The 18905-nt window shown below is 39.9% G+C and overlaps 1 protein-coding gene across 3 annotated transcripts; it reads right to left on the bottom strand.

Moving 5' to 3' along the window:
* Window positions 1-665: 665 nt before the first annotated feature.
* ubn2b (ubinuclein 2b) lies at window positions 666-17630 on the bottom strand. 3 transcript variants are annotated; one of them, XM_084387582.1, is made up of 15 exons: window positions 16940-17630; window positions 15748-15864; window positions 15507-15611; window positions 15072-15203; window positions 14145-14242; window positions 11435-11888; window positions 9338-9408; window positions 9016-9252; window positions 7344-7454; window positions 6803-6946; window positions 6634-6684; window positions 3548-4667; window positions 2786-2999; window positions 1319-1387; window positions 666-1212 (listed from the first exon to the last, which is right to left on the bottom strand). In XM_084387582.1, exons 1-15 carry the CDS (start codon window positions 17207-17209, stop codon window positions 1166-1168), a joined length of 3240 nt encoding a protein of 1079 aa, XP_084243708.1. In that variant the 5' UTR covers window positions 17210-17630; the 3' UTR covers window positions 666-1165. The 3 variants fall into 3 exon arrangements, with proteins under 3 accessions (XP_084243708.1, XP_084243709.1, XP_084243710.1); XM_084387583.1 differs by having other exon boundaries at window positions 2804-2999; window positions 16940-17628; XM_084387584.1 differs by lacking the exon at window positions 1319-1387 and having other exon boundaries at window positions 2804-2999; window positions 16940-17629.
* Between the last annotated feature and the right edge of the window lie 1275 nt (window positions 17631-18905).

The raw sequence follows: 18905 nt of genomic DNA, 5'->3' as shown, positions 1-18905 counted from the left end.
CAGTCAATAGTACTTGACTTTAAAACGCGTATTAGTCCAAATTACCACTAATAACGCGTTCTGAATTCACAAGGGTAATTTGTTTACACAGAACCTTAAATATTATTGAATTAGATATTTAAAGTGATCTCAATCCTGTGTAAGTAAAAGTAAACATGCCTCAGTGTTTTATGCTTTTTGCTTAAAATGAAAAACACTTTTTTTTAGTTTTTACTTCATGCATGAAAAAGGCTAGAAAAAGAGTCTGACAGTAACGGTGAGATTTTATGATTGCACACCTTATTTTGTTTAAAACATTAAATAACCTAGAATGAATCATTTTAAGGCATGGAGTAATACAGCAGAAATAAAACAATTATGGACGTGACATTTGCAGTTTAAGTTTGCAAATTAAAGAACTCATATTTCTATATATCCCTCTTAACTAGAATCAGTTTAAATTGATAAACTATTTGTTGAACCTACTTTGTATTGCATTAAGTTCAAGTATGTATAAAACAATACAATTCAAAAGTTACATTTCAGACCAAAATCATTTGCAAAGTGCACTTAAAACATGCAAATCAAAAATCCTGGGAACTTCTGGAGCAGTTTTAAGGATTTAAACCTGGTAAAATGTGTTTGAGCTGACAAATAAATAACTAAAATCAAGTCACACACAGAAACACACACACACTGTTTTTACTAAGGCTTCTGCATTTTTATTTCGCACGTGTCCTGAAACGCAAGTAAACAAATCCTGAAAGTTCAAGTATATTACAATCGCCCGCCACCGTCATTTGGTTTTCAGTTTGTTTTGACTTTAAAGGGGCGTTTCGTTCATGAACAGCACCAGAGACACTGACCTACACGAGAGAGGGAGGAACACATTCACTCGCTCATCAATATTCAAACACTCGACACGTTAAAAAACTGCCCGCTACTGTACATGCAAACACACACACACATACGTGTTTCCCTCCCCGTCCACAGTGATTAGGTCTGTCTGTGTAAACATTGATACATATGTACAACTGACGCATCATTATTCAAACTAATTCATTATTCATGATATTCAAATGCGTATAAAAACAGTTCCGTCTCATTGGACAGCCAGCAGATCATGCATAAAAGTGGGCGGAGTCAGTCAGCACTGGATCAGCCAGCGGTCGGGAGCTCCGTGATGTCATAAGGACTTCCTCTGCAAGTCTCCGCCCTGCGTTTGATTGACATCTGCACAGACAGAGAGAGGGGTCAGTGAAGCGAACACGGGCGGCGTGTCCCGACAGAAGACAGAAGAAGACTCATGCAGCCAGCGGGAGGCGTCGTCAGCGTTTACCTGAGAAAGCCAGCTGCAAGTGTGGCGGCAGAGCAGCCTGAGCCCCTGACATGAGACCCTTTAACACATCTGAGGAGAGACGGGACACACACACACAGACACGCATGAGACGGGATGGACAGAGAGATGAAACCAATGGAGGAAATCAGATTCATGAGGACGAAGAGCAGAAGATGAGCCACAAAAACACACCAGCAGCAACAGAAACTACTAAACACACACACGACTGCAGTGCTGACATCAACTAAACAGTCTTAATTCATTCATTATGATGTTTTCCCAACGAACACTGAAGTCTATGCAATATCTGCTTCACGTAGTGCGCAAAGTGTGTGAAATGATCAACGTTAGAATGCAATGTGGTTTAAATGTGTCCAAAAGAACACACTTGACATATTTGAACGTTTAATGTGGTTTAAATGTCTTTCACATTCTATAAGAACACATCTGAAGTATTGTAAAGTTTAACAATGACATTGACTTGCTATTAGAAGCAGTTTTGAAAAAAATATTGGAATACTGACTATAACTGTAAGATGTCAATGAGATTTTTCACCCATAAAAAGGAGCTTTTTACTACTTAAGTCAAATTTGTTCAGTGATGTGACTAGTTCATTTAATTATTACAGATTTGATCAATTAGTTATTGCAGATATCACACACATATACACACATATATACAGTATGGTGTCCAGTAGAAAACCTAACAAATGATTGAAAGTCTGAATTCTGCAGATTTGACAGTATTTTAACTGCAGCAGTGTATATTAGACGTGACTGAAGCGCCAAGCTGAAGATTTGATTTTCTTCGCTTACATCTGACTCCACTGACTCATGAGCAGAAATACTAGTGACTCATTACTGGGTCCATAATGGGTTGTTTTCCAGTTACTGGCATTGGGAAATAACTGTGTCTGCTTGACAGATTAAAAAAACATGTTTATTCTACTTGAATCACTTCTGGAATATTTATCACTGCCAGAATATTACTGATACATGCTCACTTTAAATGATTTAGATTTTAATTTATTTTACAATATTTATTGTAATATTATGTTTAAATGTATTTTATGTGTTTATTATTTAACACCATATCAGCAGAAAAGACTATTTTAATGGCAAACTAGTCGTAACAATAAAAATTCAATACAATCAAGAACAGATCTTATACAATTTAACAATATTTTCTTACAAAAAATAGAGTAAAAATGTACTCTATTTCTGTAGAAATAAACAAACACGTAATTCCCTACATTTCAATTTTCTTATACGGTTATAATCAGTAATACATGCTCATTAAGCAAGAGTGTATCAGAAACTTTCCAGCAGTGATAAACATGCTAGGGAATTTTAAAAAAGCAAACAGTGTCAATTCTGTGAGATCTAATGAAGTATGTAAAATTCACCTCACTAAGAATTTTTAAATAATAATAATAATAATAATAATACAGTATTAAATATATTTACGTGTAAAGAGCGACTCACTCTGGGGAAGGTTGAACCCTGAGCTGCTGGGATTGGTCGAGACGCCGGAGGTCGCCGTGGAAACCACAGATGAAGGAAGATTCAGCAGGTTTGGAAACTGGAACGGGAGAGAGACGGGAACCAGTCCTCCCAACATCCCGAAACCCAGAGGCAGAGACGGGCCGGCCGAACTGAGCAGAGCGCTGGCGGACGACACCTGCACACGGGGAAACATCATTAATCTTCATTAGGCCTCTTCACTGTGATAATAGCAACGCATCCCAATGGAGTCCCACTTTCTGCAGCAAGCGGAGCGAAAATAAGTGAGAAAACCACTAGAAAACCAAGATCAGATCGCAAAGATGCCTAAAGTACATAAATAAAACAAATAAATAATTATTATTTATAACTAATAAATAAAACAATCGAAAAACAACAATTTAATTAAAAATATATATTTTTTATTTTATTTATTTAATTATTTAATTATTAAAATAATTTTATATATCATTAATTTACATTTATTGTAATTAATTAAAATAATAATAATAATAATAATAATAATAATAATTCTTCGGTCTAAATCAGATGCTAGTTATTTTTTTTCTAAGTAAAATTACCATCATGCTATTGAAAAAAACAAAAAAACAACAATATGCCTTGAGTTTGAAAGTAGCAAGTAAAAAAATATTTTTTAAATTAAATAAAAAACAATGAATCAATACATTAACATTTAATAAAAAAGTGAAATTATGACGGAGAGACCTGTGAGAGCTGAGTCGCTGCGGCCGTAGACACCGATGTGATTGTCTTCACCCCCTGATTAGCTCCGCCCACTTGTCTGTGTCGCTGGCTGTGATTGGCCGTCCCTGTCACTGGCGAGGCGCTGGTCACCGGCTGCTTAGCAACAGCTGCGGTTGTCGTGGCGAGGCTGGAGATGTTGTTGCCCTGAGAGGAATTCTTCTGCCCCACGGGGGAGCTGTAACCGCCGGCGATGAACCCCGCGTGGAAGCCTTGGTTCTTAGAGGCGTGCTGGTGCATGCTGGGTAACGTGGGCGGCCTGGAGACGGCCGGGCCGGTGGGAGTGAGCTTGATGATGTTTGAGCTGGGGTTGTGTGGCGATTTGGTGAGCGTGGCCTGCATGGGCGTGATGAAGCCCGGTTTGGGCGACTCGTGGGGCGCAAGTTTTTTAGTTTGCGGCGTCACGGTCACGTGGAAAGGCTGAACGGATTTAACGTTTATGAGCGACGGCGAGGAAGTGGTGAGAAGTGCGCGCGACTGCGGCGATGAGCTGTTATTGCTTGTTTTGATGAGACCCGTTGACATGGCGACCAATGATTTCGCTGGAATCTTTTGAGGAGCGTGAAGAGGCGATGATGTGGGAGGTGGGCGGGGCTTCGGCTGGGACACGCCCAGTTTAGTGGGCTGAGTCACTGTCGGTCGCTGAGCGGGAATAACCGAAGGCCTCTGAACCTGTGATAAAACACTCACTCCTTTAACGACCGGAGATGCAGACGAGGAGGAGAGGATGCTGGGAGAATGAGGCGGGAGGGTGTTGGCACTCTTTTTGGCCAGGTGTGGTGACGCCGTGTGCAGCGACTGGGCCGGTTTGGGAGTGTCGGTGGACGGCGGGCTGTCGGACTGGGCCAGGCCTTTAGCGGCGCTGCTGAGCATGGCTAGAGCGTGAGAGATGGAGTCCAGCGACGGGGCCGTCAGATCCTCGTCCAGAGAGTCCGACAGGCAGATGGGCTCCGGCGGGGACGGTCCGCGCGGGACGGTGGGGGTAGGGGTGGTGGGGTCCACGGAGAGGGCCGGGCGCTGGAGAACACCACTGTCCTGAGGCTTGGGTTTGGCTTTGGGGGTCGGTAACATCCGCTTCTTTACTCTGAAAAACAAAAACAAATCAATGCAGTTTTTACGGTCAGAAACTGTGATGACAAAACTGCTCCCATTTTACTTCAGTGTTAAATAAAATAAAGAAAAATACAAAGATAAAAAATACATTAATTATCAAAGTATACATCAAAGTTATATATGAATTTTGAACAATACCCGTTATTGTCTAAGGACAACTTTGATGAACTTTTTTGAACCACTTCAAATGTTGCCTATTGTATATATTTTTTAATTAAATAATATATTTTCAATATTTTTATGTTTAATTAATGAAAAATGTTAATAATTTTATAATTTTATATAATATTTTAATGCTTAAATGCAATAATTAAAATCATTTAATGTTGAATTAAAATACAAAATTAGCAATATTTTGTATGTTTTAAACTCCTGGAAAGTTTTCAGTCCACGGATTTTAAATATTTTTAATGTTTAATTAAAAATTGAATAAAATTTAAATAACAATAAAATATTTGTATGTTTAAATGCAAAAAAAAAATTTTTTTAATAAAAATACAAATAAAAATAATAAATTAGCAATATTTTTTATGTTTACTAAAAACTATAAAAAAATATATTTGTAAAGTTTAATTTAAATGTAATTTAAAAAAAACTTCTGTCAGTGACGCAAGTGAATTGTTCAATATTAAGCCAGTTATCCATTTTATTACCAAGGATTAGTATTTTTTCCTAAGTAAAATTACCATCGTGCTAAATGCTAATGAAAAAAACAAAAAAACAAAACATTGTTTATTATTGACAGTATAGCCCAGGGGTTTTCAAAGTGTGGAAAAACAACGTCAATGTTTCCACTCCTGTTTTCGATAAGATCTGTTGTTTTAAACTCCTGGAAAGTTTTCGGTCCGAGGATCCAGTAAGTGAATGCAGTCAAGCAGTCCTGATGCAGAGAAAACACAGCTGATATCATCAGAGATGGCAGAGAGAAGAGTGTATTTGGCGTCAAAGCACGATCTCTCTGCTACTCTGTGATTGTTTCGGAGCCGTTTCCCTGTGTGAAATACAGACTGAACGGCGGCTCGAAACACCCAACCGCTGCATGAGCATAATGATACACACACTACACCTCTCAGTTGGATAAAGCAAACCAGTGTCGCGCTAGTAATGTTTTGATGGATGACGATTGTAATCCAGGTAAAGACGAGTACAGTGACAAACAGGAGTCGAGCATTAGGCACGATACACAACGCTGATAGCTGTTCACACTATGGCCCATAGTTCAATACTGAAGATTAGTTTTACTCATTGTGCATCATGTATCCATGAACGTGCATGATAATTTAACAGTACAGTTCTTTGAAATGATGAAAATATTAATATATGATGTAATATGTATTAATGACTATGTGGTGAGATGTACTTTTTCCTCATTTTATTATTAAATTATATTTTTTCAACCCTAACCACGGGTGACCGTTTCAACTTCCTAACATGAACTAATGAATCACTTACAATAGATCTGTGAATGTGCACTAATATGAAGTATGGGGAAATGATTTAATGTGAACTGTTATGAATTAATCTAGATCCAGCTGTTAATGTTTAACAATAACCAGATGCCTTAGAGAACGGCTTTTTAAAGACATAAACGCTATGATAAATGTTATATTAACACACCAATTAATACTTTAAAAAAGTACATGGCATTAAAATTGAGCACATAACACATGTTTTTGGTCTCAATCTGGTTCAGTGATGCATGTTATTCCCCTAAAATGATTACATATCAGCCCTTAATTGTGTCCCAGTCATAAAGTGTTAGATTACGAAAGCAAAATAAGTTGTGAATGCCACAATCATTTACAGAGGACCTGTGAACGTGCACTAAGAGAAGTGGGTCAAATAAGGCTCCATGTTGTGAATGACAATCCTAATGAATAAATGTAGATTCAGCATCTAGTTAGTGTTTTAAAATAAACCAGAGTGGAGAAACTCACGTGTTTCCAGTGAGATGATTGTGAGCTATTCGGCTCTCTTTAAACAGCATCCTGAGAAGCAGAGAGAGAGAGAGATGAATCAGTCAGGATGTTTAGTGAATCAACATTGTTCACCAGGCACTGACACCAGCAGAGGTCCGAGAACTGGTGCTGTGGTGCCGAAACCCACCTGGCCTGCATCCATCCTTTGGGCCAAAGCGGTTTGACCTCCGTCTCCATGAAGACCTTCAGGTAATCCTCAGGTGAGAGTGAACTCTGAGCCTCCAGCGCGTAACAGCCCAGCTTCACCCGTACCAGATTACACAGCAGAGTCCTGCGCAAACACACACACACACAGATATCAAGCTAAAAATAATATATTTTCAATATTTTTGTGTTTAATAGAAAATAAAAAAATAAAATATTTGTAATGCTAAATGCAATCAAAATCATTTAATGTTGAATTAAAATACAAAATTAGCAATGTTTATGTTTTAAACTCCTGGAAAGTTTTCAGTCCAAGGATCCAGTAAGCGAATGTTAAATGTTTTTATGTTTAATTAAAAATGTAATAACATTAAAATAATAATAAAATATTTGAATGTTTAAATGCAAATAATATCATTTACTGTTTAATTAAAATACATAATTAAAACAATAAATTATCAATGTTTTTAGCATTGCAGGTCTGTCTCATGCCGATCGAGTTAGTGATCCTCTATGACTTCCACCTGAGTTTTTCGTCCCATACGAATTTCTTCCTGGGTCCCATCACTCTTCGTCCTGGCTTCTCATCGTCTTCCTCCTCTGAGCCGTTTCTGTCGCCGTCTTCGGTCTGCTGCCTGCACACACACACACACAACGGTAAACACACAGAAGTCTCTTCATTTATTAGGACCATATTAAAACCGTTTCTTTTTACGTTTTGATTTTTATAGATTTTTTTTTTTACTCCATTTGAATGGTTCAATTAAAATTTAGTAATCAAAAAGCACGTCTAATTAATTGAAATCATGAAACTTAATACTGAAAACTTAAAACTGAATAACAACAATTTATTTAAAGTTTAACAAAGATTATGCGTTTAGGGCCGTATGAAATACAATTTATTTTTATTTTCTCAAATTCCGTTTTATATTTACCAAATTCTGTGTTTTCTGTTTTAAGTTTTACATTTAAAACAGGATTACATTTTAAAGGTTTCACAAAAAGCATGTCTAATTAATTAAATTCATAAAAACAACAATTTATTCAATTTTGTAAAAAAAAAGATAAATAATTCTATGAAACTGCGGCCCTAATAGAGTCAAACAAACAAACGCGTTGTGCACCGAAGACCAATGGCCAAGGTCTTGAATTTCGCTAAATACATTCAATGTCCTATCGTACACCCCAGAACACTATATACGACAGGTGTCACATGGGATCATTTTGTGATCCTTGTGTCTTTTTTTTTAAATAACTTGATGCTGGTCGCCATTCACTGCCATTATATGGACGAGAGAGAGTGGGAAATGTTATTAAAAATTCTCCTTTTGTGGTCCATAAAGAAAGAAGAGCATACGGCTTAAGAACAACACGGTTGCATAAACTGCTAAGACTAGACTAGTCTTAAAAGTTAGTCATCACAATTTTTTCCTTTTAAAAAACTGTTCATAACTGGTTTAAGTCAGTTACATATTAATGTAGCTTGGTCTAATTTGATACTAAAAAGTAAGACTGGTCGCCCCTTGACTTACCATTAGTTAAAGGGATAGTTCACCCAAAAATGAAATTTAGCCCATGATTTACTCATCCTGAAGAACGTAATGACGACCAAGGTTGCCCAGTCCTGTTTGTTTGAACCGCGAGAGGCGTCAATTGCCGTCATTATGTTGTGCGTCAAGTTCAAGTGTTACTCTTTTGCTGTAAATCGATGCGTAACGCCGTCTGCCGGAAGCTAGTTACTTTAGTTGATAAAAGTTTTAAATATGGATATATTTCAGAAGGCCTTTATTAACCCCCAGATCCGTCTGGAGCACTTTAATCATGAATAGATAGGCTTTGATGGACTTCCAAAGACATACACCCATTGACTCCCATTATAAAGCTTGGAAGAGCCAGGACATTTTTTAATAAAACTCCGATTGTATTCGTCTGAAAGAAGAATGTCATATATAGGATGGCTTCAGCGTGAGTAAATCATGGGCTTATTTTCATTTTTGGGTAACTATCCCTTTAATACAGTAGTCAACATTTGAAGTGGATCAAAACCTTTCATCAGTTATACATGAATTTTTAACAATACCCGTTCTTGTCTTAGAACAACTTTGATGAACTTTTTTGATCCACTTCAAATGTTGACTGCTGTATATATATATATATAGCTTTTACTCCTTACTCAGTAGTAGTCCAGTTTCTTACTTGGCAACTTTGGCCATGCAGTCCATGTTGTATCGAGCGATCTGCTCCGGCATGACGCTGCACACGGCCAGCTTGAGTTTGAGCAGCGGCGCCCGCAGCCGGTCGTCCTGGATGTTCAGACTCAGCTTCTTCAGCCGCTTCAGCAGAGCCTCTTTATTACACGGCACGAACGCCTCCAGATGAGTGTAGACGGCGGCGCGCACAGACGCAGACTGTTCCTGCACCTGCAGCTCGATACTGCACACACACAGAGAGAGAGAGAGTGAGATGATCAAACCAACCAGAGATGCTGGGAATGAAAACAACGGCCAACTGAACTCACTCCAGCAGGATGTTGTTCATGTCCAGCGTGAAAAACTTCTTCCTGCCCTCCATATCAAACTGACGAGACGCCTGAGAGGAAAACAAGCAGTTAACGACAGCTCAAATGTAATGGCTATCTTCATGGCGACAAATACTTTAAACAGGATTCCCACACCTTGGTTAACTTCAAAATCAAGCACCTTTCAAGGACTTTCCAGGTCCAATACCCTCAAATTCAAGGACTTAATGTGGGGACACATTTCAAGTGAGAGCAAGGTTACATCGTGTTAACTTGTAAGATACATTGTTACAGTTTTCACAACTATGCAAAAAAGCTTCTTTATTTTTTTGCATTGATTTTTGGCCATATGACAGAGATCTGATATTGTATTTGTCGTATTTCTGGTTTACATAAAACTCGGTACATCCTACACTGTATTCTAAAAGTCTCTTGGATTAATTTTTGCATGAAACGTTGAGGTACCATCGTAGTAGTTTCGGGCGTGCGTGAACGTCATGACAACGTACAACACAAAGTACCTCACGCGGGAAACACTTAACGTAACTTAAGGTAAATGCGTGTAACGAACGTAAATCAAGCAGGCTAGTGTGCATAGGCCACAAAGTGTTGGCAAAATAACACATTAGTGGACCGGAGGGAATAATATGGAATTTTTTCCAGAAAACTTGCACAAAATAAATTCAAGCACTTTCAAGGACCTGTATCTATAGCCCCTTTCACACAGCGCATTGAACCCGGGAAATTGCCGGCAAATTGCCGGAACGCCTTCTGTGTGAACGCAAACACGACCAGGGATTGATGCCGGCATCGATGCCGGGTTGGGGACCTAGTAACATTGCCGTGTTCAGTCCCGGAACGCGCGCTGTGTGAACAAAAGCCGTATTAATGCCGTGTCGCAGTGATGACGCTGAAGCGCGGGATCGTTCGCCAGCTGTGAAACGGTACGTAATGCGCAAGTTTATGATCGAATCAGAGAAATAAATGCACAAGCGTGGTTTCCCGAGAGAGAAATCGCAGCTCATAAGCAAACTGAAGACACTGCTGAGACATTACAAGTCACATCGATGTCACGTGTCTTTCCGGGACATACACGGGTTGTGTGTGAACGCGCTCTCTGATTCCGGAAAATCACTGGCAGTGTGAATGAACCAAAATCAAACGAACCCGGGTCAAATCCCGGGTCACTTTATCCGTGTATTTTCCGGAATCTCTGTGTGAAAGGGGCTTATGTATGTTTATTTTCAGATATATATCTATTTTTCAGATTCACAAACTTTCGAGGATTTCAAGGAACCGTGTAGGACGCGGGAACCCTGTTTAAAAAAGTAGCAAAATATGCAAGGAAAAACAAAAGAAAATGTACTATTCATCTTACATAAAACTAAAGCTGCAGCTCATCTATCACTTCACAATCCAATCATCTGTAAAGTCAACATGAAAGTAAAATTGAGGCTGTTTACTTTGACACACGTTTCTGGTCTTGATGCGTTTTATAATTATGTGTTAACAAAAAATTATAAAACATCGCCATCCCATCAAATCCTTATGGATTAAATCAAGTCCAGTCCTACAAGTTTCACTTGGAAATGCATCACATTATGAGAGTAAAATAAGTTGCGAATGTCATACCATGTTCACTTCAAAAGATTGAAGACACCTCCCATTATAGACATCAGAACAAAACAGCATCTTCTGATTTACTGACACTATGATACCCTGTTTTCCACAGATCTCCATCTTTCTAACCTTCCGCTCTTCCTGTTCTCCCTGTATTCTGTCTATTTTCTCTCTATCATGTGGATCTTCTCTTCCTCCTACACCTCTCTCTACCTCGTCTCCTTCACTCTCTCTCTTTCCACTGGAATCTGCCTGGAAAGAAAAGATGGCACACACACAATCACACACACACACACACACACACACACACAGACTCAAACTCGAACACACACACAAATCACAATCACACACACATCCAAACAAACACAAACTTTTCAAACTGCTCCCGTTTCTAAAAGCGTCTCATGAGGATCATGAATCAGTGTTTATGCAACTAAACGCAGCGACTGAGGTGTGTGTGTACAGGTCAGCACTCACCGCCCGCAGGTCCTCTATGCGCTTGATAAGCGGAGCAGGGAGGCTGCTGGGAAGCGGCGGCGGCGGCACCAACCCCGTCTTCTGCACTCGACCCGCGACTCCGGGCTTCTGGGAGCCGTTCTCGCTCTGCCCGGGACTCGCCGGCTGAGGAGAGTCCAGCAGCCCGAAGTCCAGGTCGCCCATCAGCTCCTGCAGCATGTCGTTCTCCGTGGCTCCGCCCAGCAGCGACATCATCGCCGGGTCAGAGGTCAGGTCGGCCATGGAGAGGTCGTTGCTGGGGGCGACGGCGGCAGCGTTGGGTTGCGCGCGGACGAGCTTGACGACCGACGCCGGGTGCTTATTGCGGATCTCCTCTTTCTCGCGGCTGAAGCGACGGATCATGGCCGCCAGAGACAGAGAGTCCTTCATCAGCTTCTTCCTCTTCTTCTTCTCCGGCCGGTTCAGAGCCGACACGCTGTCAGAAAGAGAAGAACAAAACTGGTGTCATACACACTAGGGTTCAAAAGATTGGGAAGAGTACGGAAATGTATGCTTTTAGTTATTAAATTGATCAAAAACACACATTTATAAATGTTATAGAAGATTTCTATTTCAAATAAATGCTGGTTTCCACAGAAATATGAAGCAGCTCAACTGTTTTAAACACTGATAATAATCAGAAATGTTTCTTGAGTGCCAAATCATCATATCAGAATGATTTCTACATTCAGGTTTGGAACCACAATTGTAGGTTTATGACACAATACAGGTTTATGACATACTTACTACATATTTCTTTAAACATTCATGAACAAACTCTAATACTCTCAAAGACCCAAAACCGTTCCTTCAGCAGCAGCAAATGAACACACACAAAAGGGCCGTTCATTCAGAACGTTTTTGCGCTTTAAAAATGTGAGATGCAGAGCTGAAGAATGGAAAAGCCATCAGGGTCTCGAAAAAAGTAGTGAGACATGGCGCATCAGGGCTCGCAAAATTTCTAAATCGCTGGTAGCCCTTCGGCCAGGCACTCTTCAAATTTTGGTAGCCCGAAATGAATTTTTACTAGCCCATATAAAAAGACTACAATTTTTAATGTAGAATATTAGGAGTCAAAACAATGAATCAAAAACTTTTTCAAAACACAAATATCAACAAATATGCATCTGGTTCTAACTGAACTGACCAGTATAGAACATGAATCAGTCTGTGTCTGTGGCTCAGCCCCCAATGAGGGTATGATAAAAAAAAAAAAAAAAAAAAAAAATTAACTCTTTAGTTTAGGGTCTAATACTCACTATTAACTTGTTTCATTAACATGCAGATGGCAGGGGTTTTTCATCACTGAGGTCCCGAATGTGAGATATGCTAGTTAGGGGGGTTGGGGGGCACCCCAAGAAAATTTAGATTTCTCTGAATTACATATGTGCATTTTAAGATGTTTTGAAGGCCAAAAAAATTGGATAACAATAGCTTTAAAACCATGTAAGTGGGCAGCTGATTATTTTTCTCTCCTCATCAGCATCACACTCCTATTCTCTTTGTTTTTCTCTTGCTCTGTCTCTTCCCCTCCTAAAGCTGAGCCTTGACTGATATAGGCTTTTAATTTTTGTCTGTCAGTGAAGAAAGTAAACAAAGGGTCAACTGATAGGTTGATTTATGAATCACTTTCTCAGACGTGTTCATTTACTGAAAGCTACTAGGAAAGCTAGGTAGCCTAACTAAGTTTATTAAATTCATTCACAATATGTACACATTCATTATTGATCTTATTCCTAATACAGGGCCGTAGACAGGGCTTTATAATCAAAGAGGTCCTACATTTAAGGTTATTAGGGGGTTCAAATGTTTTATTTCTCTGATATGTCCATTTCAAGACGTTTGAAGGCCAAAAAAGGAAAAGAAATAGCTTTAAAACCATGTCAGCGGGCAGTAAATGATACCTGCTCTCACTTCTTATCCATCACTCTTTCTTTTTCTCTCTCCTAAAGCTGAACTTTTTTAATTTACTGAAGGCTACAAATTGTATATTAATTCTCAACATGTACACATTCATTATTAATCTTGTGCCTATGATGAAAACGGCTTTGTTAATGCTAATGTCACCTCACAATGTCAGTAAACTAATTATTAGTCACATTACGGCCTATTTTCAGTTCAAAATGGCGAAATTCGACAAAAGTATATTCATTTGCCTGATTATTTTTGTCATTCGTTTCACATTTATGACCTAAAAAAGCTGTCAAATATGAAATGTTTAGTTTAGCTACTTACATCTTATCTCGCACTTGACCGTAAACTGAAGCGTCGAGTCGCTCTGCTCAAATTCGCGCTCAGCAGCTTCTTGTGAACATAAAGCCCGCCTACTTTGATTTGATTGGTCATCTCAAATATTCTGACATTGACGAGCACCACAGACCACTGAGTGACAGACCAATGAGACTCAGAAGAACACACACACACCTCTGTTTCTGACGTGCGCTCTGCTTGGCGCCGCTGCGGATTGAAGATGAAGAACGTGCTGAATCTGATTATAACGAGACTGATGCAAACACTATTTCAGATAGCCCGTCGGGCAGGCCGGTTATGCATTTTGGTAGCCCGACTGGAAAACACAATAGCCCCGGGACGTCGGGCAGGCGATTTTGCGAGCCCTGCGCATCGGTCAAAGACGCGCATCTAGTGCTTGTTTAGCTCATAGCGTACTGAAACACACGGGCATTTAACTCACCCTGTCTTGGGTACTTTGAATTTCCTGGGTTTCTTCTCCTCCAGGCCGCCGTCCTGCTTCTTTTTCCTTCTCTTAATCACCCGCTCCTCTCCATCCTTCTGTGAATCAGAGTCGAGAACATCATCTCAGTCAATCACACCATCACAGACTCAGAAAGCTGATCAGATCTCTGATAGAAATCTCTCGGAATATAAAAGACTGACCATTAATAAGAACAGCATTACTTGGTAAAAAAAAAGTAATATTGTGATTATTTTGAACTGCTATAAGATAAAAATCCACCAAAAAATTATTTTCAAGTTATGGCTAATAATCAATAAATAGGCCTATATTACAATTATAAATTAATTTGTTAAAAAATAAAAAATAAACATAGTAAAAACTATTGTTATATGCACCCAGCAACTCACACTGAGATGCACTTGACCTTTTAAAGAATCAAAGCTTTGCCATAATCGATTGCATCCCTTTAAAGTAGTGCTAGATGATCATCTAAATCTTAAAATAGGTCGAAACAATGAAATATCCAATAATGGCATAAAAAGTAATAACATAAAAAGTGTCAATGAATGATTTTGTGCCATTAATGTGCAAAATAAATAAATACATAAATAAATTACATTATATATATAGTAATTTTTGTGGCTAAAAGTGTGATTAGAACGAAGTAATTAATATATTATATTGTTGCTACTTCGATATTAAAGCTAAAAAACAGAGAAACATGCTGAACAGAGTGTGCGAACAATACTGTATACGTTTCATCTGCAGCCTTCTGTGGTTTAATAATAATCAGGCTAGGACATGTTACAAATATGCAACACCACCACTCATATACTCATAAAACACATATAATTCTGGCTGTGCTAAACCTGACACTTCCTCCACAGCATGTGCCATGATGAAGATGAAGATGATGAAGATCACCTTGAAGTGATTGGAGTCTTTTCCTCCGCCCTCTCCCTCTGATTCAGACGCGGCCCTGAACTGAAGCGTGCCGGTGTTGATGTAGAAACCGCCGAGTTTAGTGGTCAGTGACGCAGGAACGAGTTCGTCGTACTGCAGAGACACAACAGACATCATATACGGTCGGCCTGCGGGTCATTAAAGCTGCAGAGTGAAATATAGAGGCTTTACATTCATTCACAAAAACTCTTTCATATTTATTTTGATAAGGATGAAGAGTCAGAATGGATTTCCAAGTAGTTTGAGATGCCGTGCATGTGGTCAAACACAAAGCTGTGTCTGAACTGACTCGGACACCCCATCATGTGCTGTTAATCATGTAACGAACGGTCACTGAGAGCATTTCGGGAGATAATCAGTGGTGGACTTCTGGGTGAAGCTCTCTCTGATACTCACAGCCTCGGAGTTGTCGATAAACGGATCGGTTTCATCATAGCCGTAACCGATATCGATGAGATCCTGCATCCGGTCTCGCCGCTTCTTCTTAACAACAGTGTTTCCCTGAGATGATAATACACTATATTCATTTGACGTGTCGTGATTAAGATTACATGTTTTCTGGGTAAACACACACGCACACGCACACACATGTTGGTTGCAGGTGGATGTGTGCATTCGTCAATAAAATAATACATACATATTTGCTCTCAAACTTCCTGGCGAGAGCCTCGACTTCTTGCCGTTCTTTGTCTTCGTCTGCAAACGGGTCGCTGGGATCCAGAGCAGGTTTGAGACCTTGAGGAACTTTCCTCACCTTGAGGAGCAAATTAAACCGGTCAGACACAACCAATCGACTCAATTACATGCAAACAGACACCAATCATACCAATAACCGATAATTCTTTATATTTGAAAGATGATAACCGTTATATTGGCCGATAAATCTAAATTTTTATATAATTTTTGAGAGCCTGATTACAAAATCAAAAGTCTCACCATTAAAGACCATGTCCCAAACACGCAATTATAATGTCATTATAATTTTATGCAGCCGATAAGACAGACTTGCGCTGCACATGTTGCACTTTACTTGATTTTCCTTTTCTTAAGTGATTCCCATCATATTTCAAGCAACTCAAAACCATCATGGCGAACGTAAGCGTAAGTGTCTCAGCTGAAGGAAATAATCCATTATTTATCAGCTTTAATATATTGGCAAAATGTTCTTATCTGGCCAATGATAACATTAAAACATAGCATGACCGATATCGATATGGTGGCATCGATATGTATACAATATACCATTCAATAAGTGGTGCGATATACCCATGTGCAGTATTTTTTCTAGATTTTACAGTGTACTACTTGCTGACATAAAAGGAAAAACAAAACCAGAGCTGTCAAGCTAATGTGAATAAACAAATATCACCAAAACTTCTTTACTACTCACTTCATAAAACTGAGGTTAAACCACTGGAGTCACATGGATGACTTTAATGATGTCTTTACTAGCTTTCTGGGGCTTGAAAGTGGTAGTTGCGTAGACTGTCAAAGGAGGGTCAAGAAAGCTCTCAGATTTCATTAAAAAGAAAACTAAACCACCCATCATTAATCTCAATCCGGCTACTGGTGTAGTTATACTGTTACACTGAATTAACGATCCCTATACATTTGACAGGTTGACAGAAACTTGGCTTGAACCTAAAACCTTTCAGTTTCCAGTTCAGGTATTTAATAACCACTAAACAACACACTAAGTTAGTCATTTATGTGCTGCTGTGGTTAAGTCAAAAAGTAACTCTGTAGTATCTAACGATGTATTTACTACAGGTTCGGTTCACCTGCTCTAGTCTGGGCTCGAACCCACACCCGTACCCCGCGGATCTCACCTGCAGGCTCGAGTGGACCAGCTCGCCGTAGTTAAACTCCGCTGACTTCTGCTCACTCGGTTCTGACAGGCTCAGGTTCAGGCGGACGGTGCGTTTGGGTTCTCCGGGTTCCGTTGCCGGTTTCCCGGCACCGAACACCCCCGGGGCGGTGACACCGGGACTCGGTTCATTCTCTTCGTCCTCCCGTCGGCGTTTCTTTGGCTCGGTTGCCGGCGGTGTGGTGCTGAACGAGGCGAGGGTGACGAACGGCACTTTTCTCGGGTCAGCCATTGGACTCTCCGGTTCTGCTCGAGCCCGAACACACACGCGCGTGCACGCGCGCGCTCCTGACTGTTAGCTTGAGCTAAAATTAGCGCTCACACTATTAAACAACAGTTAAATGCTGACACGAAACGAAATGAAGTCCGTTTTAAATTATATAATATTTCCTCGCAGCATTCGAGTCGAATCCGTTTCATTTAGTCGATTGTAAAAGTAGTTTTTGTTTCTCTCTGTGAAATCTCGGCAGCATATGTAGCGGCCATTTTCAGTAGCAGTAAATACAGGATGAGGCAGCGGCCAGCGGGGTCACTGATCATGCGCAATGCGCGCGACGCTGGAATAGGACCAATCAGAAGTCTCAGCGCACTCTAAGACCCGCCCACTTCCAAGACTCCAGCGGGAGAGGGTGGAGCCGCTTCCGTGCGCGCTGACCGCGGGAGATTCAGAACCGCACAAGTAAAGTGATTCATCCCAGAGAATCGAATCTTTTGCAGGACAGGTTCACAAAATGACTCGTTCAGAGTTCAGACTTTTTTTTGTATATTGTTTGTTATCATTACCTTATTTTCTTTGTCCCGTCACTGTCTTTCTTGTGTGTTGGTGGTTTGAAAAATATTCTATGTTAACAAAGTATTTTGTTATCGAATATGTAAAAATCCGGTAAGTTACACAATTATCTTACACCAGGTTGGCGAGGCGACAGTGACTTTTAAATATTATGAGTAAGCAGGGCCTGAAATTAACACCCGACCACACGCCAAATGCGGGTGAATTCTGCAATTGGCGGGCATCTTCCTGCCACATTGGCAGGCAGCCAATTGACAGGCGATTTGGCCAATCATAATCCGACTTTTTTTTTGTCCGACAAAGCAGTCAGGAGGAGAGTTCAACGTTGGAGGATTTGAACTTGAAAAAACGGAGTGTACTGATGAGTAGGCCTACTGACATCTTTCCGCAGTTAAAACTACATTCCTTCTTATGTTCATTCATGTTTATTTGATGCTATAAATTAACTAGAAGGAAGAGATGATCGGTTCACGAGCAGCTTTAACTTGAGGCACCACAGCGATCTGTCAAGATACATTACATTACAAGATACTACCGCCACAAAACGGTATTGTCTAAATTTCTTTAAAAATGACCAAATTTTAACGTTGAGACTTTGTTTAATATCAAAAGTAACCACTGTCTTGTCTGTCAGCGTGTTGTCAGTGTCCTCTCTGCTGCGCGATGTGTTTTTCATTGCGTGAGATCATGGTTTGGCGTGAGCGCGGTGTAGCTTAGCTTGTCGGGCATAGCAACAGTAACTAAAGGGGCGAAGGTTTTTTGTTGTTGTTGTTGTTGTTGTTGTTGTTGTGTGTGTTTTTTTTTTTTTTGCAACTGTTCTTTGACATTCAAACAAAGTTGTATGTTTCGTTGGATTTTAGCTTAAAATGTGGCGGCACATTACTGGAGTAAAGAATGTAATCTGTAAAAAATCTGTAAAAAGCAGCGCAGTTTGAGTGTTTCGGAACGTATGTGATCGGAGAGAAAGATGAGGCCCTTCTCTGACTACGTTTGAATGTGTGAGTTGTAGCAAATTATGCTATAACTATTGGTGAGATGAGATGAGATAATGCAACGCTGACATAGGCTACTACAGTACAATGACAGTTGCACAGATGTTGTGTCCTAATGTCCGGTAGCCTACCCGGTAACTTTACCA

This window comes from Rutilus rutilus, assembly GCF_951802725.1.
Source record: "Rutilus rutilus genome assembly, chromosome: 1".
NCBI classification, from domain to species: Eukaryota; Metazoa; Chordata; class Actinopteri; order Cypriniformes; family Leuciscidae; genus Rutilus; species Rutilus rutilus.
Note: the sequence above shows the minus strand (reverse complement) of the source record. Positions and strands in the feature narration are given on the sequence as shown.